At 51.6% G+C, this 25,871-nt stretch overlaps 2 protein-coding genes across 3 annotated transcripts; one reads left to right on the top strand and one right to left on the bottom strand.

The window, feature by feature from the left end:
- Nucleotides 1-105: 105 nt before the first annotated feature.
- On the bottom strand, nt 106-12,820 carry SLC30A3 (solute carrier family 30 member 3). Of its 2 annotated transcripts, none has more exons than XM_060309413.2 (8): nt 12,477-12,820; nt 8,847-9,028; nt 8,123-8,212; nt 7,872-8,025; nt 7,087-7,285; nt 6,737-6,842; nt 6,362-6,496; nt 106-5,468 (listed from the first exon to the last, which is right to left on the bottom strand). In XM_060309413.2, the coding sequence occupies exons 1-8, from the start codon at nt 12,569-12,571 to the stop codon at nt 5,320-5,322; spliced, it is 1,110 nt and encodes a 369-aa protein (XP_060165396.1). In that variant the 5' UTR covers nt 12,572-12,820; the 3' UTR covers nt 106-5,319. The 2 variants fall into 2 exon arrangements, with proteins under 2 accessions (XP_060165396.1, XP_030714000.1); XM_030858140.2 differs by having other exon boundaries at nt 8,123-8,269; nt 12,477-12,813.
- On the top strand, nt 11,989-25,871 carry DNAJC5G (DnaJ heat shock protein family (Hsp40) member C5 gamma). The gene is given in 7 exon segments (XM_060309414.1): nt 11,989-12,075; nt 14,009-14,116; nt 23,998-24,113; nt 24,372-24,389; nt 24,391-24,631; nt 24,869-25,013; nt 25,753-25,871. Coding segments are annotated over 6 exon segments (621 nt in total). The 5' UTR covers nt 11,989-12,075; nt 14,009-14,083; the 3' UTR covers nt 25,821-25,871.

Genomic DNA, 25,871 nt, shown 5'->3' with positions numbered 1-25,871 from the left:
GCTGCACTTTTCTTCTCTCCAGTAATGAGGCTTCTACTTAGGAATTGACCATAAAATCTTCTAGAAATGTAATATGGAAGAACAAATCTGACTCCACATTGGAGCTAGCTTTTTTTTAATTTGTTTTGTTTTATTTGTTGTTGTTGTTTTTACTTTTAACCTTTGTAGGCTATTAGGTTTGCTACAAGTTAAGAATGTTGCCTACAGCCTGAAATATACAGGAGAGCCCCAGAGCTCTGACCTTTAAAGGTATAACACTTTTCCATTCATATAGAGATTAAAAAGTTGCAGAACAGAGAATAACATTTGTCTTGTTGGAGGTTTGTGGGAACATTGTGACCAGACCTACCTAGACAGCTGCAAGAACAAAGCATTCAGGCACCAAAAAGTTTGCAGCAAACAACCACACCTCCTCTCCCTTTAGTATAAAAGAAGCCTGAGGGACTTCCCTGGTGACCCAGTGGTTAAGAATCCGCCTTCCAGTACAGAGAGTTTGATCCCTGGTCAGGGAACTAAGATCCCATATCCTGCATGCCGCGAAGTGCAGCCAAATAAGTAAAGAAAGAAAGAAGAAAGCCTGATTTCTAACTCCGTTAAGATGGTTCTTTGGGACACCAGTCCACCATCTTCTCAGTATGCTGGCTTTCCAAATAAAGTCACTATTCCTTGACCCAACAACTCATCTCTTGATTTTATTGGCCTGTTGTGCAGTGAGCAGTATCAGCTTGGTAACAGAGGGAGTGGGATTTCTGGCTCAGGAGGAGAGGCTGGGAACAGCTCATGAGCGGGCTGTGATGTGCCCTTCCCCGGGTGGCTACCACGGCCTCTGCATTGGTGCTCGGTACAGAGGGTCAGCCCAGACAGGAGGAGACCTGCCCTCTGAGTGAGCGTCGCCCAGGCCTGGGGCTGCTTCCGGGGGCTTCAGGATGCTGTAGCCAGAGAGCAGCAGAGGGAGGGTGGGGAATGGGGCGCAGGAGTGGGGTGCAGGCTCTGGCAACCTCCCCACGCTCCCCACCCACTTTCTCTCATCAGTCCTGGCAACAGGGCCTACTTTGTGGGATCATTTGTGATCGTGGCTGCACGTGCAGCCTCAGGCTCTGCCCCACAGGCACCTGGGAACTGCCCAGCACCCTTTGGAAGGTGTTGACCAGGTGCTGATGGGATGGCCAGGGGGCTCAGAGCAGGGACAGGGAGGCCCAGGGAACTCAGAGTTGGGGAGGAAGAGTCCTTCTAGTATAAAAGAAACTCTAGGGAATTCCCTACCAGTCCAGTGGTGAGGACTTTCACAGCCAGGGCCCAGGCTCAATCCCTGGTAAGGGAACTAAGATCCCACAAGCCAAGTAACCAGGCCAATCAGTCAGTCAATCAATCAATAAACTCCCTAAGTACAGTTCTCCACAGAGGTGGGGGAATCTGCCAGGAATAGGGGCAGGGGTCTTCCCAGCCTGACTCAGGGTCCTGTGATTCCCTCCAGTCTTCCAGCTGCCTGGGCTACTACCAAGGCACAGGCCTCATGGGGGCGCTGCTCCCCCTCTGATAGCATGGCTCAAGGCAGCCAGGATGGGCCCACCGCTTAGGGAAGTCCCCGAAGGGGCGGCAGAGTCACTGGAGGGAGAACACCGCTTTATCACCCTGAGCTTGCTCTTGACCACAGACAGGCTGCTACCCTGGTCTGCCGGGTCCTCAGCCCTCGCCCCTCAAACAGGAAAGCAGGGCCCCCCACCCATGACCAGCTGACCCAGCGGCCCCCCAGGTGAGCAGCTCCCTGAGGAGGGCAGGGCCTGCCCAGCTGCCCAGCTTTTCCCCTTCAGCACCTGCCCTGTCTCTGCAGCACGAGGCCCTCCAATCCACAGCCTCCCATTCTGGCTTTTCCGTCTGACTCCTTGGTCTCTCTCAAGCGCTCCTACAACTGCACTGAGCCCTCCCTCCTGTCCACCTCATCTTCCTCTGGCTTTCCCTTTTTTCTGGTACATCTCCACCTCGGGAGCAGCCCTCTCCCCTCTCCTCCCCTGGTTAACCAGCTGTGTAAAGAGCTGCCAGGGCTGGGCTGATGGATGGGCCCTTCCCCCGCTCTGCTCTTCCTCAGGCCTCCCCTTGTCCCCACGCCTCCCTTCTGGCCCTTTCTCCTCACCTCTGCCTCCACCACTCATTTTTACCATCAAGGAAGGACACTAAGGGGAAAGGGCCTTCTGGATAAGCAAGTGGAGAGGTGGGTCAGGGAGATAATAGGGGTGTGCAGGCAGCTCCTGCAGATAAGGCTTTCCTGGACTCCCTGGGGAATGCCCTATGAATGGGGGAGAATGCTCCCGATCCTTCTGTACTTCCCTGTCCCTGACAGAGCAACGCCTGGAGTGGGGTGGAAAAGCAGGGTGGTGTTGAAAAGGGCTGGGGACTTAGTGCAGCCAGAACTGAATTTGGATCTCAACTCTGACGGTTATTAGCTGCATGATCTGGGGCAGGTAAGCCTCAGTTTCTCCATCTGTAAAGCACAGATAATACTGTCTGCCTCACAGCGCCTGGCACCAAGTGTAAGCTCAATAAATGTTGGTTCCTGTCCCTGCTGTCAGGGTGCTGGGTCACCCTTTTCCCTGAAATCCCTCATAGATTCCACCCAAAAGGTAACCCTTTCCTACATGCCCTCTATATACCAGGCACACTTCTACCCACAACGTCATGTAACCCCTCTGTTTATAATTAGGAAAGCTGGAACGCAGAGGGGTTACCAGTGACCAGAGTATTAGCAGAGGGCCGAGGCAGAAGCAAGGAGCCTGAGCGCAGAGCCCCAGGATGGGCTAGCCAGCAGCAGCAGGTTGCTGGGAAGGAGCCGAGAAGAGTTTTGCTGAGAAACTCAACTGTGCAAGTGCCTCCCAGGGCCTGGGTGGCAGTGAGAGCCCAGGCTCTGCACCTGACCCTGTCACTTGCTGGGTGACCTTGGGGAAGTCCTTTTCCCTCTCTGAGGCTCGGCTTCCTCTTCATTTTGCAGGGGTATGGGACAGAGATGGACTGCGTGCGTTGTGAGGTCTCTTCCTGCCCTGAACGTTCTGTTCCCTCTCCTGCAAAGGGATCCAGCCTTGTGCGTGTAGGGCAGGGCTGCAGCTTAAGGCTGTTCATAGAGTAAAAATCTAGGCCTCGTTTTCCCCACTCTCTATTTCCTCACTCTTCCCCACCCCCATCCTGTCACTTGGGGCCTGTAATCAATGAGTCGTAAAATGAGAAAGTAGCAGGAACTAGCAAAGCATGGACAGCAGCTGGGGCAGCCTTGGTGCCCAGTGTGAGGGACTGCTAGCCCTTTGCCCGCGCCCAGCCTCCCGTGCTAGACTCAGGCCAGCAGCGACTCACCCATCCTGGTCGAGGGGCCCCCAGCTGAAGATCAGAATGGGAAGGCCTATTTTCAACCGGTCCAAAGACCACACGGTAAAACAAGTAATGAAATCTACGTGTATTAACGTGGAAAGACGCACCCAGGATGTATGGCTGAATCATAAAAGCAGGTTACATGTTATCACCTATAATGTAATCCTCTTATGTTATTACGAAGAAGTCTTTGTACATACAAGAAAATATGGGCAGAGAGACTGTGAATACCAGTTCTCTCTGGGAGTAAAAGTATAGGGGAATCATTCACTTTCTACTTTATACACTTTCCTTTGATAGGTTTTTATTTATTTATTTTTATTTTTGGCCACACTGCACAGCTTGTGGGATCTTAGTTCCCCAGCCAGGGACCGAACACATGCCCCTGGCAGTGGAAGCACAGAGTCCTAACCAATGGACTGCCAGGGAATTCCCTCCTTTGACAGGTTTTTAAAGCGAACATATATTGCCTTTATAATTTAAAAAAATCAACACAATTTAATAATAAAGATGTTTCCATTTGGGGGAGAAGCCTTGCAGAAATATGCATGAGCTAATGAAAACGCTCCGGGCCTTTGCTTCAGGCTGGAGTTGTATCAACCTATGATGGGAAGGCCGGTGGACTCCTGCACTATATCCAGAACAAAAGCACAAAGGGCTTGTTTTTTTAAGAGAAAATGAACAATCCCTTAAAGAGATTTGTAAGGTCAAATCTGTCGAAATATATGATTCAACGTATATGAGGCAAAGGGAGGATAATTGTAAAACAGGTCCTTGGTGTCCACAGCTCAAACCTGGACTTGGGGTTGGCTGCTGTGAGGCAGGGCTGGGGCAGTCGGGACGGAGGGCTGCTCCCCAGCACCTCACACAGCTTGAGAACAAAGCCAAATCAGCACCGTGGTCCAACCCCTCTCTCCCAAATGGCTGCAGCTTCCCGCCAACAAGCCCAAGGCCACCCTGGCCTGTGGGAGCCTTTCAGAATGACTCCAGTATCCCTCAGCTCTTTGCCATCCAACTTTCTCCTATAACCAATCCCAGAATGAATGGGCATCTCCCTGAGCCAAGGACCCAGGCTCAAGCACACTGCCAAGTAGGGGAAGGCAGTAAAGGGACTGGCGGGTTTCAGCCTACATCAGAATGGATATTTGAGGGTGGAGAGGATGGAGAGGGTGGGAAGGGGGTAGGGGGGCTGTGCAAGGTCACTCTGGCTGAGGGATTCTATCCGTTCCCAGGTGACCGGTTCTGTGTCCCCCTCCTGAGGAGTCAGCACAGGGGCTGAAAGGTGCAGTTAGATACAAGTTTATTGGCAGAGCTGCGGCGGAGTCCTCCCTCTCTCTGGGAGAGCCGAGGGCACAGCACCAACAGAGGGATGGCCAGACAGACCCCCAAACAGACACATGGATGGTGCAGACTCATAGAGACCATAGCACAGCCACACAGGCACAGAGACACACAGGCCACAGCACCAAGACACACACACACACACACACACACACACAAAACCATAAGGCTAGAACACACGGACAACGTGCAGGCTTTGGGGCTCCTGCATAGACAGAGAGAGAGCCACATGGGGAGGGGGCCCCTGCTGCCCTCCCCCAGGCTTAGGCACACCAACAGCACAAAGACAGGCAGATCCTCCAGCCAGCCAGCCAGCCAGCCTGCCACACAGACAAATGAACTGCACGGAAAGGAGGCTGGGGGCTCCCCCGAGCACGGGGAGCAGGGACCACAGGACTTCTACACACCCCGACTGCCCTGACTTCCCTGTTCAGCCTGACCCTGGCTCCACTCCCCACACACACTTTGGTCTTGCCCACTGGAGCTGGGGGGTTGGCAGGTGGAAGCGGGCAGAGAGGAAGGGTACGGACCCAGCTCCGTCCCTTCTCCGTGAGCAGGGAGGCAGTTGCTGAGAGTCCAGGGCTGAGCCTGGGCCTGGCAGTGGGGTGAGGGTGCGGCCGTGGCTCAGGCTTGGGGGGGCTCCCTGCAGCGCAGGCACTGGGCCATCTCAGGCTGGTACTGCTCGACCTGCAGGGTAGAGCTGGAGAATCCAAACCGGGAGCGGAGCCGGGATGTGGCTTCAGCCAGGACGGCTTCAGAGTCAGCCGTGGAGTCTGCGGGGGAGTGATAAGAGGCAGCAGGTTTCCAGGGGAATTGGGAACCAGCCAGGGGCCCAGATAAGGATGGGTGAAGGGGACCCAGGGGTTTGCATGGCATGAAAGCCAAGATTGAATGGGAAGCTTTATTTTCTCTATATATTGTATGAACAGTGTAAAACTGTCAAAAAGATCAGACAGACTCATCCCTAATCGACTAGGCTAACACACTAGACCGTCATTTTTCTATTCTCTTCTGCTCTTTGAGTATCAGTATACAGCTGTGTATTTTAGCAGCCATACCACCCGCTTTTCCACGACATTCCAGATGTTAAATATTCTGTTCTCATTGTCCCTCTAGAGTTACCATCAAATATCCTACAAAGTATAATATTTTTGGCATCCAAATTGCATGTCTCTGATTGCTTCTTGCATCTGGAAGAAACTCAAAAATTCTTTGTCAGCTTGTGAGTCACCATATATATTTTAAATAGTTGAACCATAATGTAGCTAAAATTTTATATTCCGCTTTCTCTCTTAGCATTATACCATAAACATTTTCCCTAGTTGCCCTACAGTCTTCATAATCATCAATTTTTAAAAGTTACATGATACTCCACTGAGTGGAGGAGCCATAATTTACCTAACTGTGCCCCATCACGAGACCTGTAGGTACCAGTGACCTTTTAAAGGGTTGCTGGTTCCCAGTACTACTTCAGAGAGAGTGAAACCCCCCCGAGAGAGACAGAGAGAGAGAGAGAGAGAGAGAGAGAGCAGGAAAGAGAGATACAAAAGACAGAGAGATGGAAACATTCGCAGTTAATTCAGACCATCTTTCTATGTTTGGATGGTGGTACGGGAAGGGAGAAATGTTTCTGGAAAGTAACTGGCTGGGGTCAGTGTGGACTCACCAATCGCCAGGTGTGCGGAGGCAACATGGTAAGTAAGCGTAAGGGACCACAGGTGCAGCTCGTGGGTTGCCCGAACTCCTGGCACTGACAACAGAGTATCCCGCACAGGTTCAAACCCCACACTTCGGGGGGTACCTGCAAGCAACACCCACCGTGTCTTATTGCCAGGGCCACTCCTGCCCAGAGGCCAGGACCCCACCTCCCCCATCCTGTACCACTCACCCTGTTGATCCCCACAGTTTACCCCATCCCTGAACCCTCCTTCCACCAATAGGCCTTCTCCCCACACTTTCTCCAGAGAAAACAGAGGCGCCTAGTCCTGGGGTGAGGTCAGAGAGGGCCCCGGGGGGTGGGGAGCAGTGGCGTCTGACTCACCTTCCATGAGGACGCGGAGAACATCTCGGAGGGTGGGAGCGGTGGATCCAAGGGCACAGATGGAGAAGAGAAAGGTGCTGATGGGGTCAGCTGCCTTGTACTGAGGCTGTAGAGAAAGAGAGCTCTAAGCCTGGGAATCAGGGACCTTTCAGAGGAAGACCTAGGGGCATCCTGGACATACAGGACCTGAGAGGCCCCTGAGAACCCTGCTGGGGTGAAAGGACTATAACCCTGGGCCAGGAGTCCTGGGGAGCTGGGAGATGGAGTGGGGTGGGTGGGGGTCCAGGGAAGGAGGGGCTGGGGGGTGGAATTGGGGGAGGAAGGCTGGGGCAGGCTTGCACAGATGGTACCTTGAAGTAGATGAGGATGGAGGCGGCCAGCACCCCAAGGCTCTGCAGAAGGTCCCCCAGCACGTGCACAAAGGCCGCCCGGACGCTGGTGTTCCCCAGGGGCAGGGGCTCCCCGGGCCCCTCCTCCAGCGGTGCATACTCTGCCCCCCTGGACCCGTGGCTGTGGTGGGGCCCGGCCTGGTGCAGCACAAAGGCCATTCTGAGGGGGAAGCAGAGCAGCTCAGCCCAGGTGACCTGCTTCCAGGCTCCTCTGCCCACTTCCACACCTCCTCCTCTCACCTCCCCAGGAGCCCTCTCTCCATCTATTTTCTCCCTATTTTCCCAGTCCCAGGAAAGAGACAATACGGTCCAAGAGAGACAAGTAATGCAGCCTGGGGGCAAGAATACGTGGTGCCAGAGGCGTGGATTCAGATCCTGGCCCTGCTACTAAAGTAGCTATGTGCCCTGGGCAAGTCCCCTGGTCACCTCTTGGGGTCTATCTGATTAACTGTATACCAGAAGCGATGCTACCTACCTCATGGGGTGGTTGTGAGCTTTAAATGAGACAGTGCTGATGACAGCCCCCAGCAGGGTGGCCAGTACACAGCAGGCCTTTAACAAAGGTCTTTTGACTCTGAATTTTAGGTCTCTACCCCAGCCCCTTCTCAGGCATCCCTAGAGCAGAGAGATGAGAACAGCATGTGCGTGCTGCGAGTCTGTCCGGGAGAGGAGAGCCTGCTCTCCCATCCTGGAGGAGGAGCCCTCGCCCTGAATCCCACAGGTGCCCGCTCCACACTGGAACGTACAGCAGATTGGCACAGACTGCGACGCTGGCGGTCAGCAGCATGGCACCCCCCTCGATGTGGTAGTCGCTGTGCAGCAGGCGGATGAAGGCCAGGTACAGGAGGATGCCAGTGACCATCCAGAGGGAGACCACAGAGGCCAAAGCCCCCAGAGTCTCTGCAGGGGAAGACAAGCTATCAGAGGGCTGCCCAGGACCCTGAGAGGTACCTTCCGGCAAGACTGGGTGGGTCATCAGACCATGCAGGGGCCTTACCTGAGCGGTGCCAGCCAAAGGTCATGGTGCGGGTGGCTGGACGGGTAGAGAGCCAGAGGGAGAAGAGGCTGCCCATCATGCTGCCCACATCTGCCAACAGGTGGGCTGCGTCAGTCATAATGGCCAGGCTGTGCGCCAAATACCCACCTGTAAGGGTAAAGCGATATATGGTCTGGTCCATTTAGAAAATATCATGCGGTGTGTGTAGGGGCATGGAAAAGAGACGGGGGGACACACACCAAAATGTGAACAGCAGTTTTTCTCTGGTAATGGGATTACACGTGGGTTTTTGGGTTTTTTTTCTTTTCACTCATTCACATTTTCACAGTTTTCACAGTTTCACAGTTTTTCTACAATAACATTTTTTTGACCACGCCGCACAGCTTGTGGGATCTTAGTTCCCCGACCAGGGATTGAACCTGCGCCCTCAGCAGTGAAAGCGCGGAGTCCTAACCACTAGGGAATTCCCCACAATAACGTATTTTAATAAGAAGAAAATAGGGCTTTTACAAGACCAGTTCATACTGATGAGCCAGCCCTGAATTCCCTTGGTGCTGTCCCTCGCCCTCTCCCACTTCCTGAGTCCTGGGCACCCACCTCCCCTGTCCCAGCCATCCCCACCTTCTCTGCATCTCCACCCAGGAACACTCCTGGGACTCCGGGCGGGAAGTGGCTTAGGCAGGCGTCCGGAGGATGGTGTTGGAGGGACTGCTTTCCGACTTACCGACTACTTCCCCGGCCATGAAGACGCAGCACACAGCACAGGCGGCACACAGCTGCCTCTGTGCCTGCAGCCTCTCAGGGGTGAGACCTGGCTGTGGCAGAGGGTCCCTGTGGCAGTGGTGGAAGGACATCTCCACGGGTTTGGGCTCCTCGGGGAGGGGCTCAGAGGGCTCTGTGAAGAGACTGAGGCAGGCAGCCCAGTTCAAGTTGGGGCCTGGTTCAAGGGCTAACCTGCTTCTCACTCCCAGTCCTGGATCCCCCAGACTGGCTTCATCAGATGTCCCACCTCTCTATCCTTTCCCAAGGCCTTGTGGACAGAGGGCCACAGGAGAGATGGGGCTATATGGACAACTCAGATTCCAGCCTCCCTTTTCCTTTCACGTACAGAGCCATAGAATCTCAGAGCTCACATGGAAAGCACCTTAGAGACGTCTGGTCTACCACTTATTAAAGAATTAGAAGTATGAGGTTCAAAGGGGGAAAGGACTTATGGAGGCCACACAGCTAGTTGGTGGTTGAGCTGAGATTAAACTTCAACCAAATCAATTCATTATGATAGGCACCACGAAGAATACAAGTGGGATAGGATATCCTTTCTGACCTCTGGGAGCCTCTGGTGAACAAGACAAATGTGTACCTAAATACTGTGAGATGTAGCAAAAGGTAGCTATTGCCTTAGAGCAATTAAAGCACTATCAGGGCTCCGAGTGACATACTGACTCTAATGAGGAAATCAGGGACACAACTGAAGGAGGCCCCTGAGAAGGGCCTGGAAGGATGGGAAGGATTTTGATAAAGAGGAGGTGCACGTGCCCGGCGAAGGCAATAGGAAGGGGAAGTGGTGTGAAAGTGTGGGGTGAGGCTCAGCACATGGTCCTGGCCTTAGTGCCTCCCTGCTGGACCTACCTCCTGGTGCCTCCACTCCCAGGTCCTTCACCTTCCCTCTCCAAGACATTCAGCTAGACGTGGCCCTTTAAGAGGAGAGCAGAATGCTGGGACCCAAAAAGTCTGAAGTTCCTGGCACAGAGAGCTAATGGCCAGATTCCAGAGCTGGGTTGTCATGGGGAGGAGAGAGCGCAGACTGATGTGGCTGGGATTGGTGGCAGGAGGAGTGCTGGGTTTGGAGTCTGCCACATGTTAGCTGGACCTCAGTGTGACCATAAGCACCCAGCAGAGGCCACTTTAACTGCACAGTGCAGTAAGCCTCCCTGGACAAATGAATGGGGCTGGAGGCCTCACCTGGGGATGCCACAGGCTGAGCTCAGGCTAACAGAGTTTTCAGTCCCTTCTGGCTTAATTCTCACCCCCATTACTACCCAACCTGAACCCCAGGGAGAAGAGAACCTTCCACAGCATAAAGGACCTAAATAGAAAAGTACAGTTCTAGAAATACTTGTGGAAGTGTCACAAGAATACCCTTGAGAGAAAATGAAGGCTCCAGATAGAAATGTGATCACAGCAGTAAAGTGGGGAAGGGCGCCTGGGGCCTTCTGGCTGAGGACAGCTCTGCCCAATGGGCGAATTCAGCTGTGAGGGAGATGGGGGCACATTTGGTGCTTCTAGGGAAAATTCAAGTGCTGGCAGGTAGATTAACTTCTTGGAATCCCCTTCCAAAACTTAGAATCTGGGTGTGTATGATTCCAGGTGTGTTTCCAGAGGAGACGGGAGATGAGGGTGGCTTTGAGATCCATCCTCATTCCTCAATGAGACTACCAAGCAGCGTACACGTACTGAAGCTCAATCTAGTGGGAGAGACAGAAGTGTCGCAAATGACTGACTATGCAAGGAGAAGCTGGGGCCAGGAGGGTTATGAACAAAGGACTTTGGAGCACAGGGGAAGGACTGACCAACTCTAAAGGGGATGAGGAGACCTTCACAGAGGAGGAGATGTTTAAGAGAAGACCTAGGTAGAGAAAGGAGCTCCAGACACATGGAATGACAATGACAAGATATGCAGCTTGGAGCTTAAGTGTGAGGAACCAGGGGAAGGGCTGAGGAGGAAAGTGATGGGCTCAAAGTAACATAAAGGGAGATACACTGATTGATTTAATCTTTCCTGATCTGTGAGATGGATGACCTTGACGATGGACTAGTCTGGGAGGAAGAGAAGAGAGGAGATGGAGGGGTCCAGTACAGACAAGGCCAGAGGCTCCCTGCGCAGAATCTTAGAGACAGGCAGGCAGGTAGGGAAGAGCCTCTTCCAGAAAATACTGCAGGATTTGGTGACTAATGGTCATATGAGAATGAAAACAAGCTGGGAGTCAGAGATGCGGGTCTGAAGAGTAAACAGAGGGTGAGTGGCTTTGAGGCAGTGGGCAAGATGCCTTTCCTGGCCCTGTAAGACACAGCGCGGCCAGGCATCAAGGTAGTCACCCATCAACAGGCTGCTCCCTTTTGTTTTGCATTAACTGGGCACTAAAGAAGCCTCATTGTTGGTGTGTAGGGGTGCGGGGAGCTACCTGCTGTGTGCAGAGAAGGAAAGACAACTTGCTCTCCCTGGCCCTCTGAAACCCCCGACAAACAACAAATAATACTGAGTAGGGTAGAAGGAAGACTGGCCTGAAGCAGAGTCGAAAGGTACATTAAGAGATGCCAGGGCCACAGCTGCCCCCGTCTGCAGTCCTCCGCGGGAGAGATTCCGACGGAAGTCTTCCCTCCCTTCTGCTCATCCATTCCCCCATCCACCCAGGTTTACGGCCCCCATCCAGGGAAAGAGCGAGAAACCCACAGAGGCACCACACCCGAGACAAAGGGAGAGGGGTTGGGAGGAAAAAGGAAAGATAGGGAGAGATGAGGAAAGAGAAAAAGCCGGAGACCCTGTCAAATTCCCGAGATAAACGAACGGTGGGCAAACAGACAAAATGGCCAGCGGAGGTGGCCAGGGAGGGCCTGGCGCGGCCGCTCGGAGGGACAAGGCGGTCGGCGGGCGCCGGGCGCGGGAGGCCGGCGGGACGCGGAGGCGGTTCTCCGGCCGCCCCCGGCCCGCTGTCCCGACCGCTCCGAGCGCCTCATTTCACACCTCGCCGCCCCCGGCCCCGTCTGTGCGTAGCCGGGAATACCCCCGCCGCCCAGACCGCACCTGCTCCTTCCTTACCGCCCCCTCGCTTCCCAGCGGCCGCCCGCCCCACAGGAGCCCGGAAGACCCGCTGCGGAGCCCGGGCCCATCGTCGGCCCGGGTGCCCACAGCTGGCCACTCTAGAGGGGGCGCCCCGAGCCCGGGAGCGCGGAGGGTAGGGCCGGGGGCCTGGGCGGCGAGGGGCTCCTACGACCCCGGAGCAATGCGTACATCGGGGCACCTGGCGCGGACTCCGGCCAGACGGAGGGGCAGTCGCTCGCGGGGAAGTCAGACGCGGCGGGGGCGGCGGAGGGGTCGGGAAGCTTGGGGGGCGGGCCGAGGAGCAGTTTCCCGGGACCGGGAGAAAGAAGGTAGCCAGGAGGAGGCATGTCGGGCTGTTGAGCGGCGGGGGTCGGGGCTGGCTGGGCGGGCCGGAGGGGACAGAACGCAGCGCCACAAAGCCGAGGGGGTCGCGGTGCGCTGGGCCGGCTGGCCGAGAGAGACAACGAAGTGGACGGAAGTCGGAAGGGTGGCGCCCCCCCCCCCCAGCCGAGGGCCGACCCAGGTCAATCCTACCTCTTCAAACGCAGGCCGCCACCAGCGCCGCCGCGGTCTCGGGGGCTCACCAGGCGAGTGGTCTCAGAGCCCCCCGTGGCGGGAGAGGGCTCCATTTCCCCGCGGCCCCGACCGTCTAGGCCGCACCGAGGTAGGGAGAGGCGTGGCCAACCCCGCGCCAAGTCCGAGCGGCCAGTCGACCCCTAGACTCCCCGCAGGGCCTCGGGGCCACCACAGTGAAGGGAACTGCGGCGACTGTGGCGCCGGCAGTCCGAACTGCAGATCCCGCGGCTGCTGGAGCCCCGCCCCGCGTGGGGCGAGCTCCCCAAGCCCCGCCTCCAGGCTCCCCAGCCTCTCCCCCCACGCCGAAGCCCCGCACCCGGAGCCCCGTCCCCGTAGGCATAGCCCTATTTCCCGGTGCCGGAGCCAGGTGGGGCGGTGGGAGCTCTCTGCGCCCCCGCCGGGTTCTAGAGAACGCCTAATCTCCATAGCCCACCCCTAGGCAGACCAGCCCCGCCCCTACCTAAGCCCTGCCTACCAGTTTCCAGCCGAGCTCCTCAAGCCTAGGGACCTTCCAACCAATCTTCAACCAAGGGACACCGCCTCGTGCAGGTCCGCGCCAGGGCATCCCACCCCCTCTCCTCACCACCCGTCACCTCGTGGCCCCAGCCTCCCCACACGAAGGCAGAAACAGGTGTGGAGGAGAGAACCAGAAAGAGAATGTGGGGTAAGCAGTGTGACAAATCCGGGAGAACTCCAGGGACTCTGGCCAGAAACCCCTCTGTGGCGGATGTGGGGTCGGAATTCGCGAGCCAAGTCTGCTGCCAAGCACTGTACCGCTCATTATTATTTATTTTTATAGAGACATGGGGCGGACAAAAAGCTTCCAGCTCTCCTTCAATCCATTATTATCCCTATTTTTCGGACGAGTAACAGTCCCAGAGGAAGAAGTGTCCGGGGTCATGCGACCAGTGAATAAAGGACTGGGACTGGAACCCCATCCTCTCTCCCTCCCCGGTTCAGGACGCCACAAGGCGACTGGAGAGAGCACACAGCCGCAGTTTTGTCACTTAGAGGCTGGGGCAGCCGAAAGGAAGAGCGCTCCACTTCTCTGGGGTCACAAGCCCCAGGTTCATGGAGGGAGGCTGCGGTCAGCTTGTCCTTACCTCCAAACCTGTAGCACCTTCCCGGGCATTACTTCATCTTGCCTCATTTTAACTAAAGCCCAGGGGAAGGAGTGACTTACAGCAAAGTCTGTGGCTGAGCCTGGAGTCGAAGCTTCAAATGCTCAATGTTCTGTGCCCCTCACATCTGCCACCAGTGTACAATGAAAAGCGGTGGTGACTGGATTGTGCACTCCAAGCTGTGACACTCTGTGAAGAGAAGGATCCGTAGGAGGAGGGGAAAGAGTAAGCATGGATGGGGAAGGTGGAGGGTGAGAGTCGTTAGCTAGCCCAGGCAAGAAACCCATCAAACGCACCCTTCAGAATACCCGTCAGAATGAATTTAGGGTTCTGGTGACCGTCATCTAAGCCCAACATTCTTTTTTTCAGACAATGAGACTCCGTGCGTACTTCTAAAAACAAAAAAAAAACTGGAGGACGTGCCAGCTAGAGTGGTTGGAAGTGATGGGGTTAACCTGGGAGAGCTTCGCGGAGGAGGTGAGGCTTGAACGGATTAGGCAAGCTGGGCGGCGGGCTGGCTGTTCCGGCGGGGAGAGTGCGGCTTGTGCCAAGGTTTGCGGGCGGCGTGTGCTAAGCGATCGTACTGCGCCGGGAGCGCTGCTGCACGGAAGAACGAAAGGGTCTGCGCGCGCCCTCGGCGCCGCCTCCACCCACGCCCTGCACGGGGCCCGCGCCAGCCTGTTCTCCACACTCTTCCCGCAAGGCCCAGCCCACAGTCCACGCGGAGCAAGGGAGCGAGGGTGGGGGTGGCTTTCGTCCCCCAACCTCCCCTAGAGGCATGGGGCCTCAGCTCCCTCCGTGGGTTATAGCAAGGCGAGAGGGGAAGCCACCAGCAAGGTCACCTTGTTGGTCCGCGTCAGAGCTGGGGTGGAATTCATGTCCAGCTCGCCTATGTCAGGGCCCCGGACACGTCCCGCCTGGCGCCGTCGGTTTTCGAAGCTCCGTCCGCACTGGGCCTGGGGCATTGCCAATTCTGAGAGCCTTGGAGCTGGGACGTGAGGGCCACTGCTCACTCCAGGGCTCAGATGCGGTAGCCTCGCCCAAAGTGGCGCGGGGCGGGCGAGCTCGAAAATGGGCAGAAACCGCGGGACCCTATGCGGGACGGGGTGTGGGGGGCGGGCTTCTAGGAACGCCTCGGCCAATGACGACAGCAGGGGGACGTGGTAATAACAATGGCTTCCTCCGGGATTTCCTTTCCTGGGCAGCCCGTGGCGCAGGGACAGCAGCCCCGGGTGCCCGGGAGGGGGCGCAGACGCCGGCACGTGCCCGCCCCGCCACTGCCACCCGGCGGGGAGCGAGAAGGCAGGACTGGAAAGGGGCGTCGGAGCAGACAGATAACAGGGCTGCCCTTCGCCTCCCCTCCCTGGCCTTGGAACTCGCTGCCTCCAGAAGTCCAGTGCAACGGCAGGGAGAATACCAACAGTTTCTTTTGCTTGGAATTTATGCATGAAAAGCCTGGCAGTGAAACAGACAGCTTGCACCTGTTTCTCAAAGAACCATCAAGGCCCTATGAAAATCTTTGCAAAGAGTCCTCTTGAATTCCAGGTCTGAGGAAGGCATTCTGCATCTGGACAGGAGCTAGGAAAACTGTGCAGGAGTTAGAAGGACAGCTGAGGGCTGGTGCCCTGTATGGAACTCTAGTCTTCATTCAACATTTACTGAACACTTATTCCTGCCATGTGCCCTGCTATCCTAGCTGCGGATTCCTGGTGAACAAGATAGACGTGTTCTCTCCCATCCTGGCTTTAACTTGATTGCAAGAGATTTCTATTCTGCAGACTTTGGTTACTGATTTACCCACATGCTCTTACGCCTTCCTCAGATACCAATTTTCCCTAAGGTGAGTCCTTAGTCTACTCTTAGTTGTGGAGGCAGGAAGGCCTGATGTTCCCGAGAGGACAGGTCAGTGCCAGCTTCCAGAGCAGAAGGCAACAGAGCAGCTTAGAAGGAGGCTTCAGGGAGACCCAGGCTGGAACAGTTCATATTGAGAGAGAAGGAGAGCAAAGCCCAGTGCTGAGGTCAGGATTTAGGCTGGGCCAGGGATCTCAGGCAAGATTTGGAATCCAAGGCTGTGGGCAAGGGTTAACACTTGAAAGGGCTAAGCTAAGCTGAAGGGTATGCACAGAGGTGTTACCCCTAGAAAGCCTTTCCTGACCCCTCCCACCCCTGGGTGGGTTATGTGCCCTTCCCTGGTGATCTCAAGGCCCACTGTGCCTCGGTGATGTTAGCACTCACCACGTTTTAACAAAATTGTTTACTTGTCAGTCTCTTCACTAGAGTACAAGCTCTCTGAAGACAGATGTTGTCTTTCTCAACACTGTGTCCCCAGCACACCATAGTGCCTGATACATAGTCCTCGATAAAGCCATCCCAGAAAGGGGGAGCTGATTGTCAGAGTGGAAGCAGGATGGAGGAAGCAGGATTTTAGTTGGAGATACGGAAGATGAGGGAAGGCTGCAGCTTACGTGTCACATCCTCAGAGAAGCCTTCCTGACCCCCCAAATCAGCCTAGTGCATGTTATGCATTCTCATTGCACACTTCTTTTCCTGCCTTAGCACTTATCCTACTGTAATTAAATTGTTATTTGGAGATTATTTCTTTTTTCACTTGGCTTCCAGGATACCATAATCTAGTTTTCCTCCTATTTCACTGACTGCTTATTTTCGGTCTCCTTTGCTGGTTCCTCCACATCTTCCCAACCTTTTAACACTGGAATATCCCAGGACTTGGTCACCCTCGTCTCTTACCTTCCTACACTTAGTCCCATGGAGATATCATCCAGTCTCAAGGCTTTAAATACTACCTAGAAACAGCAAGAAGCAATGATTATTGAAGCTGGGTGATGGGTACATGGAGAATCATTGTACTATTCTGTTTCTATATGTGTTTGAAAGTTTCTATTAAAAAAAGAAACTTAAAAAATAAATGGCAGCTTATATGATGATTCCCAGATCTCTCACTTGAACTCTGAACTCATGTACCCAAATGTCAGCTTGACCTCTCCTCTTTAATGTCTAATAGGCATCTCAAGCTTCATCAAAAACTGAGCTCCTGATCGCCACCCTTTATCCCAAACCTTCTCTTCCAGCAGTCCTCCCATGTCAGAACATGCGAACTCCATCTTTCCACTTGCTCAGACCGGAAGCCTTAGAGTCATCCTTGACTTCTCTATTTTTACCCCACATCCAATCTGTCAACAAATCCTGCTCCCATCCTTGTCTAAACCACCATCGTCTGCCTTCTTGATTACTTCAGTAGCCTCCTAGGTTGTCTTCCTTTTTCTACCTTTGTTGCCCTATAGTCTATCCTCAATCCGGACTAGGCAACTAGGCCAGATTTCATCAGTCTCTGTCTCAGTATCAGCCAAAGGCCTTCCACTGGCCTGCAAAGCCCTATGCAATCTAACCCTCTCTGATCTCATTTCATGCTACTCCCACCTCACTCCCCAGCCACTCTGGCCTTTGTGCAAGTGGGTCCTATGACATACCCGGTGTGTTCCACCCCAGGGCCTTTGCATTTACTTATCTCTTTACCTATAATACACTCTGCCAGATGTCTTCACGACTCACCTGAGCATCTGCTTCAGGTCTTGAATCAAATATCACTTTTACAGGGACTTCCCTGGTAGTCCAGTGGTTAAGAATCTGCCTTCCAATGCAGGGGACATGGGTTTGATCCCTGGTCAGGGAACTAAGATCCCACATGCCATGGGGCAACTAAGCCCGTGTTCTGCAACTACTGAGCACACGGGCCACAACTAGAAAGCCTGTGAACCACAACTAAAAAGCCGGTGAACCACAACTAGAGAGAGAAGCCCGCGCACCGCAATGGGCGCAACTAAGACCCGATGCAGCCAAAAATAAATAAATAAATAATACAAAATATACATATATATATATATATATATATATATATATATATATATATATCACTTGTACAGGCCCTCTCTGCTTATCCTTTTAAAAAGTGCAGTCTTCCCTCAAATTTTTTCCATCTCCATCCCTGCTTTATGCTTCTCCATAGCAACTATTACCACCTAACATACTGAATATTTTACTTATCTTGTTTACTGTCTATCTCCTCTCACCAGAATTTAAGCTACATGATGGCAGAAGTTTTTGTCTGTTCTGTATGTTGCTATATCCCCAGTACCTAGAACAGAATCTGGCAGAGGATAGCACCTAATAAATATTTGTTGAAGGTATAAATGAATGTCTATCTTCCACATTAAGCTATAATCTATGAGAGCCGATTATCACTGTATCCAAAGTACTAGGCATAGAGGAACGATTAATAGATGTTTGTTGAGTAAGTGAACTGATTAATTAAAAGGACAGTTCATGAGGGGAACTGGTGTGAGAGCAATGGTATAGAGGTGAGAAAGAACAGGAATATTTAGGAGGAAAAAAAGACTGATGGTTATGGAAGGTTTACTTCAGGGCAATAGCAGACAATGCATTTGGAGGGATAACACGGTGTCAGATTGTAGATTTCATTGCCATATTTTAAGGGTTGTTTTGCACCCCATAGGCTATGAGCAAAGGAGTGGTAACGATGGTAACATTGCTTTGCTCTAGGAACATTGATCTGGTAACCAGTATCCAGAATGAGACTGGCAGTAGGGAGAACAGTTAGAAGGCTAGGACAACAGTCAGTGTGACATGGAAATCCTTTAACTGAGGCGCTTCAAAGCTGTGGGAGCTGAAAAGAAGGGGACGATGAAAGAGCAATTTTGAAAAAAGAAATTCGTAAGATTTTTTGGCCTGAATTTGGGGGAAATAATGGTCCACAGCCCGCTGATGTTTGGGTTTTGAGCAGCATTATCTTGGAAAGAGTCATAACATTAACGTAAATAGAAAAAGCAAGAGGAACAGCCAGTCTGGGGGCAAGGTCATAAGCTCAGATTTCAGAGTGTGGTTTTGAGGCAATGGGAGACTGGCATGTGGATGACACTAAGCTGAGCTAAAGCAGAGTAGTGCCCGCTGAAGCCACGCCCATAGACTGCATCTCTGAAGTAGAGAGGAGAGAGCAGAAGCAGGAGCTTAAAGACCAAGCCATATAGAATATCCACAAAGAGGAAATGAAAGAAGGGAGAGGAGCCAGCAAGGGACAGGAAACTTATCAGAGATGTAGGAGGAGACACAGAATAATGCAGAGCCCCAGAATTGAAAAGACATGAAGTTGGTGGAGCTGAACAGAAAGGAGAGGAGAGATTTAAGGCCCAAAGTCTCTTCCCAAAGCAGAGCCTGATAGTTTTCACTTCATTCAGTCATACTGCCTGAGATTCTGCCAGTTATTCCTTTTGTGTTGGTTAAGAATTAAGAGGGTGAAGTATTAATAGTTGTTCTCACTATAAGCAGAATTATAGGGTTTTAATTAGATTGCTTTCCACCTAACCCATAGGGATGAGATAATTTTATGGAGGTAATCATTTTTATTAGAAATGTTTAAAGGAGAGGAAGTGAGAGAGGTAATGTTGGAGTTTTGACTGCTTGGGGAACACTGTGGCTATTTTGGAGGGCAGAGGGCACTGGGTAGAGGAATGAGAAAATAGGGTTCTAAGGGGCTGAGAAAAGAATGTAGAAAGGGGATGGAAGGATTCCAATGACAATTTCCAAATCTTCTTAGAGGGAGGACCCTGATTTACCCCCTTCCTCCCAGAGACAGAAGGAAAGCAATTTCTCTCTTCACAAAATTGGGAGGAGACAGGATAGAAAGGATGATGATGGTGATGATGACAATGACATAGCATTTACCACATGCCAAGCACTGTTCAGATTAAATATTTAATCCTCTTAACAACCCTAAGAGGCAGAGACTATTATCTCCATTTTACAGGTAAGGCAGGTGTGCCCTGTTAGCCTGCCCTTAGGTCTGCAGAGTCTGGGGTTGCAGGGCAGAGAGGACAGGAGTATAAAGCAGCTTCTCTAACTGGAAACCCTCTACCTCCCACCACGAGACGTCTGCCCTGGGGAGGACAGGCAAACAAACGGGGCCAGAGGTATTTTTAGTCACATGTAGTATGTATGCCTTCAGCTGGGGGGAGGGAAAGCAGGATATTACCTGACATCACCATGAAAGGAGGTGAATATCAACTACAGATTTGGTCTGTTTCTACACTTAGATTTTAAAGTGGAAAGGGAGCTGGTGTGTATGAGGAGCAGACACAGTATGGACACTGAACTTGGAGTCAGAAGACAGGTCTGGACCTCACAGGTTGACCTTGGGCAGGTTAATCCCTTTCTCTAGGCCACACTTTTCTCAATTACAAAAGGAAGGCATTGTATGAGAGTTGTTTCTGAGGTCCCTTCCAGCTCAAAATCTGTACGATTCTAGAACCTGGGGGTTGGGTGTGACAAATTATGATCTCTCTCTCCCACTACATATGTTGGAGAGCGTGATATTTTGGGTATAAATATACCAATGTCTGTCGTCTGTATGTGTATATTCCAGCTATATGACTAAAACTTTAGTTGTTTGTGGATAAATAAGGGATGCTTCTTGGTTTTCTCCAGGAAAGACCAAATGGCTCTGTGACACAGTAAACTTCTAAGATCACTGACTCAACATATGATGGGAGGGCAAATGATTCCAGAAAAGGTTTGAGTCTGTCATCATTCTTTAGCATGGTTTTTTCAAATTTTTTCCATTTTTTTTTTTTTACAACCAAATTTAATTTAGTCTTGACCTCAACCCTGTGAAACAGCACAGGATTTTACAGAAGAGGGAAGAGACTCAGAGATTAAGTGACTTGTCCAAGATCACACAGCCTGTTAGAGCCAGAGCCAAAACAAAGATCTAGGGCTTCTGACTCCTGGCTTGTACGTTCTTCCTAGTTGTGTGCATGGAAAATGGAGTCAAAAAGGGTCTGCTTCTAGGTAAAGGCCAAGGGGAGGCCCCTGGCCAGAGGATGCCAGCTGACCTGCTTGCTCTATTCCCATCTCTGCAGCTGCTGGCTGCAGTGTCATCTCATTCAGAGCGGAGGCGCAGAAGGCTTAAAGATAATGGCTATTTCAAGAGCCACTATGATTAGAATTAATTAGAATGTCAGAGGGCAGTGATAAGAAGTAATAACATTCTGGAGCCTCTGGCAAGATGTGAAAGCTGTTTACTAACTCTTCTCAGAGCCTAATTTGCCGTCTTTCTTGGGCTCATTTCTGTAAAGCAGGGATGGGCTCATACCACCTCCCAGGGCTGTTGTGAGGATCAAAGGAGACAATGAGGTAAAAGTGCTTCAGAAAAGGTACACAAAAGCATGCTTGTTCATTCAACTTAACCAACATTTATTGAGTACCTACAATATTCCAGATACTGTGTTAGGAACTGGAGGAAAACTAAGACAAACAAGAAACAAGGAGCCCAGAATCGCCCTTACTATCTCTCCTAGTGCCTTCTGTCTCTTCTTGTCTCAGATCATATGAGGAAAAGTGGGCTTTGCAGTCCTGTCCAATTCCCCAGCTATCTGCTTCTGTCCCAGGCAATTCTTGCTATGGCCCAAACTCTGGGCCTCCACTGGACCAGCAGAGGGCTCCCTCTGCTATAGTTCATTCAGCAAATCATTAATTCACTTATCATAAGCCAGGCATGGTTCTAGGTGCTGGGGATACAATGGTGAGCAAACATACAAGGTCCCTGCCCTCATGGAGTTCACTGTCTACCGGTGAAGGCAGACCTTAAACAAATCAACGTGAGATAAATATATATTCACAAATCAGGGTGAGGGTGTTAACGAAATGGGGAGAGAGAAGTGGAACTCAATTTAGAAGGACTCTCTGAGGAAGCACAAAGCTGAGAGCCACAAAGGATGAGAAGTCAGCTACGCACGTAGCCTGGGGAGGAGCCCTCCAGGCAGAGGAGTGGGAGGGAACACGGTGTCTTCAAAGAACTGACAGAAAAGCAGTGCAGCAGAGACCAGAGCACGCAAGACAGTGGTACTCCGTAGAGCTGGAGTGAGAGGCAGGGGCCGGACCACACTGGGCCTGTAGACTGAGGTGAGACGTTCCCTGTAAATGCACTGCACTTCCAGTGCCTTCTGTTCTCTTCCCAGTGCTGGTAAAGAAATGACTCGGGCTGTTCTAGTTCTGTCCTTCCATGATGGTGACGAAAGGCTGGAGGTTAGTTAGAGAAATCTGGCATAGTACAAACCATCAAAAAATTGTTAGCTTTACCTCCTTTACTTTAGGCGACTAACCTCTAAACTCATCTAACCCAGAACCTATGCACTCAGTGAGGGATACCAAAGATTTTCATCCCCACCCCTACACTGATCACGGATCTACAGAAATAAACTAATTCAGTGGTCGTTGTGCCTGTTGCACATGGACTCTTTAGTTTGCTCAGATGGCTCACATCTTTGGGGTGCAGTATTTACAACTTAAAACCTAGAAGGGAAGGTAAATGTACACAGGTAACAGTAATAAAAGGAAGAGATAATAAGTCACAAGACAGGTAACAGAGAGATAGGACTGAAACAATAAAGTTCTTTCAATTCCATGTTATAGGAGCCATTGAGTGCTCCTTTGTTACGAAAACCAACATCATGAAGTGGTAAATTATAAGGGATGCAAACCTGTAGGAGATCACAGGAATTAAGTAGAAATAGGTGCTCTTATGCCCTGCAAGTAGCATGTAAATTAGGGAGGTAAATTGGTACTTTTGGTAACTTTCTGGAAAGAAAGTTAGCCATGTGGATCAAAAGCCTCAAAAAAATTCGCTTTGACCCAATAATTCCACTTCCAGGAATCTACTCTAAAGAAAAAAAAAAGATTTATTTGTAGATTTAAAGATAAGAATTTTCATAATAAGGTCATCATACTATCAAATGATTATAAACAATTATCCAATCTGGATTATATCATTATATTATGGTACATCCTCGTGATGTAATAGTATTTAAAGAAAGTTTCTGAAGAACAGTAATGACTTTTGGAAATGTTCAAGACATCAATTTAAAGGAACATGCCATCTTAATTACAATATGATAGGATAACTGCTTTTACAGAGGAAGGTGAGAACAATTGAGGGAATGAAGGAAAGTTTCCTAGGAATACTTACATTCGATGTAGGTCTTAAAGCATGTGTAGGAGTTTCCCGGCAGAAAGGAAAAAAAGGACCAAGTGGAGACCCCTAAATTCCGTAAAAGAAGGCTGAGAAGGTAATATACCTCTTGAGAAAGGTTTGTAGCAAACATACCTCTCGTACAGCCACGGTCTACAAGCGCCGTTATCTTTCCTTAGGTGAGTTGGTGAGCCACGTCCCTGATCGAATGAGTCCCCTCCCACCCGAGAAGGGACGGCCCTACAGGCTGCATCCGCGGGTGCGGTTGGAACCCACACCCCGCAGCCCTTGGCCGCTGGTGCCAGGCAGATCCCTACGCTCAGGCTCCCCGCGAGAGAAATAAGTCCCTCCCAGACCTACCTGCAGCGCCAAAAAGGGACCCCTAGTGTTGACGCAGCGCGCAGGCGCAGTCGGCCACTGGCCCGCTGCCGTGTGAAGTTTCACGCCTTGATGGAGGTTGCGTGAGGCCTCCCCGGCTGAAGAGAGCGACTCCGAGGTAGACGCCAGGCTGGGTGGGGGTGGGGGGTCCACACAGAGCCAGAGGGGACCTGGGGAACCAGAGCGTTCCCTCTGAGCTTGTTGCCTTGGTTCTCCCAAGCCGCAGCCTCCCAAGCGCTCCCCCGGCCCTCTGGGGTCCTGCTCGCTGCTACCTCTCTGGTCTGCCCCACAGCTCCTCCTTTATCCCTTGATTCACCCCTCTGTTCTCCCTGAGGGACAGAGGTGGGAGGGTTTGAGCGGGGAGGTTAGGAGGAAGAAAGCGTCTGGCCTAGGTGCAAGCACTGCCTCCCGGCCTGGCTTTTGGACGCCTGACTTCTCTTAGGCAGCGCAGGGTTTCGTCTGACTTGCTTCTCCCTTGGGAATTGGGGATCGCCATGATTCCGCACCCAAGCTGTTCAGGGGCTGGGGCCCTGCTGGTCTTTCAAACCCAGTAATGAGCTTGGACAGGCTCGGGGCTGTTTACTTAAGGTACCAGTAGCTCTGGACAAAATCGATCTTTATGCAGGGTTTAGACCTCCTTTGGCTTTACCTCTGTAGAATGTGGGGTGTCTGGAGGTCTGTGCATCTGAAGGACACTGGGAAATGTGAGGAGAAGATGTTTCCTCTTTAAAATTCGAAGATCTTGTCACCTGCACTCTCCTGCTAGTCACAGATGCCAGTCACTGTTGTCTTATACTTGTCCCATTGTAGCCACTTACCTGCCTCGCCCCTGAAGGCGATGAGCTTCTTGTCACTGGAAGTTCGCTTCTCTGTGGCCTCACCTGTGGAAGTTCTCACAAATGCTGCTTCTCCTCTGACCCAGATCATGGCTCACGTGGACAAAGCAGCCCGCCCGTTGTCCAAAACTGGATCAACCCTCTATGCAGTGCTGGAACTTAAGAAGGGTGCTTCACCTGAAGACGTCAAAAAGGCCTACAGGTTCAGACATCAGCCCCTTATTGAATCCTGCAATTCTCCCCCTTGAACCCTTTTCCCTCTACCTTGCTTTCTGACCCATTTTTAAATCCCCAAGCCTTCACTTTGGGACCAGGTGGGGCCATCATCCTCTTCAGTGTGACACGAGAAGGAATGTGGACTTGGGCTGCATGCCTCCATCCTTTGTACCACATCTCATGCATTGTTTTTTCACCATCTAGAGACCTATCCCTGTCATTCACCCTAACCCTCCCTCCCCAGCCATTCCCATCCTCTCCCCACCCTCCTTTGGGTATTGCTTGGGTAGGAGACTGGCCTTGAAGTATCATCCAGACAAGAATCCAGGGGACCCTCAAGCAGCAGAAATATTCAAGGAGATCAACACAGCCCACTCCGTACTGAGTGACCCTAAGAAGCGGCAAATTTACGACCGGCATGGCTCATTGGGAATATATATATACGACCACTTTGGCGAAGAAGGCGTCACATACTATTTTACGCTGAATAGCTGTTGGTTCAAGGTACACAATTCTTCCTAGTCTCTTAAGAATAAGGAAGCAGGGGCAACCCTCCTCTATTAGGACAGCTAATCCCCCTCTCCTAGGACACGTGCTTCTGTTGTCTCATATAGCAGGTGCTGGAAGGATTGAGGGAGGGGAGCTTGAATGGAAATACACAAGAACTGCCGGACTGAAGCCATTCTTTCCCACCTTTTAGACGCTTGTGCCGGATTGAAGCCATTCTTTCCCACCTTTTAGATGCTTGTCCTCCTGTGTGCTCTGCTTACCTGTTGCTGTTGCTGCTGCTGCTGCTGCTTTTGCTGTGGAACACTTAAGCCACCACCCGAGGAAGCAGCTAAGAAAAAATATGAGCCGAATGTCCAGAATCAGCCTCCAAGGCCAGGTGAGAACCACAGGCAGGGACTGGGATGAGAGCTGGAATAGGGGTGCAGGAAATGGTTGGGGGTGAAACTGTGAACTCCCAACTATGGGAGTCTCAAGTCAGTATTGGGGCAAAGTGAAGAAAGAGAAGGGGATACACGTGGTTTCTGAGTTTGTTTATGCCACACACTGACAGTTTGAATGTGATGTTGGCCTCCTATGACTGTTAAGCTTAACGAATGGGGTGGAAGTTAAGGAAAAGAATGGGGTGGGGGACTGTGCCTAGAAAAGGCAGTAGTCGAAGACAAGTTAGAGGACGCAGTTCTTTGCATTTACTCGAGAGAAAGGTAAAGTGCCTGAGATTATCCCCCTTATTCACACCAGTGCCACCTAGTGATGTGAGTGCATAACTGCAAGGTAACCATTTTTTCACCAGTGGACTAAAAACTTGTTACTAAATACGTGTTTTTCAAATTCCATCACAGGACACAGAGAACATTTTAGAAGAGGGGAAGATAATTCTAGTGATGATAATTATTAAAAGATGAAGAAGAGTGAGGTATGAAAACTGAAATGCAGCAATAATTAAAGGGTAAGAAAGAGAAGGTTAGACACTAACTTCAGATGAGTCATTAGTGGAAAGTTTATATCTTTATAGTATGGACTACAGGTATTTGTATCCTTACCTATAGGGGGTTGGCTTTAAATTCTGGGTGATCATTCCTTCTGGTTAATAAGATGCCATCTTCTTCTGCCCTTAGGTGCTGACCCAGTGAGGGTGACTTCTGCTGCCCAGTCCGCTGGACTCGGTGAAGAGAAGAGCAAGTAGCCCTGTCCTGACATTGACCCTGATTTTCCCCTCTACTTGTAAGACTCCCAT

Source organism: Globicephala melas, chromosome 12 (genome assembly GCF_963455315.2).
Source record: "Globicephala melas chromosome 12, mGloMel1.2, whole genome shotgun sequence".
Lineage (NCBI taxonomy): Eukaryota > Metazoa > Chordata > Mammalia > Artiodactyla > Delphinidae > Globicephala > Globicephala melas.
Note: the sequence above shows the minus strand (reverse complement) of the source record. Positions and strands in the feature narration are given on the sequence as shown.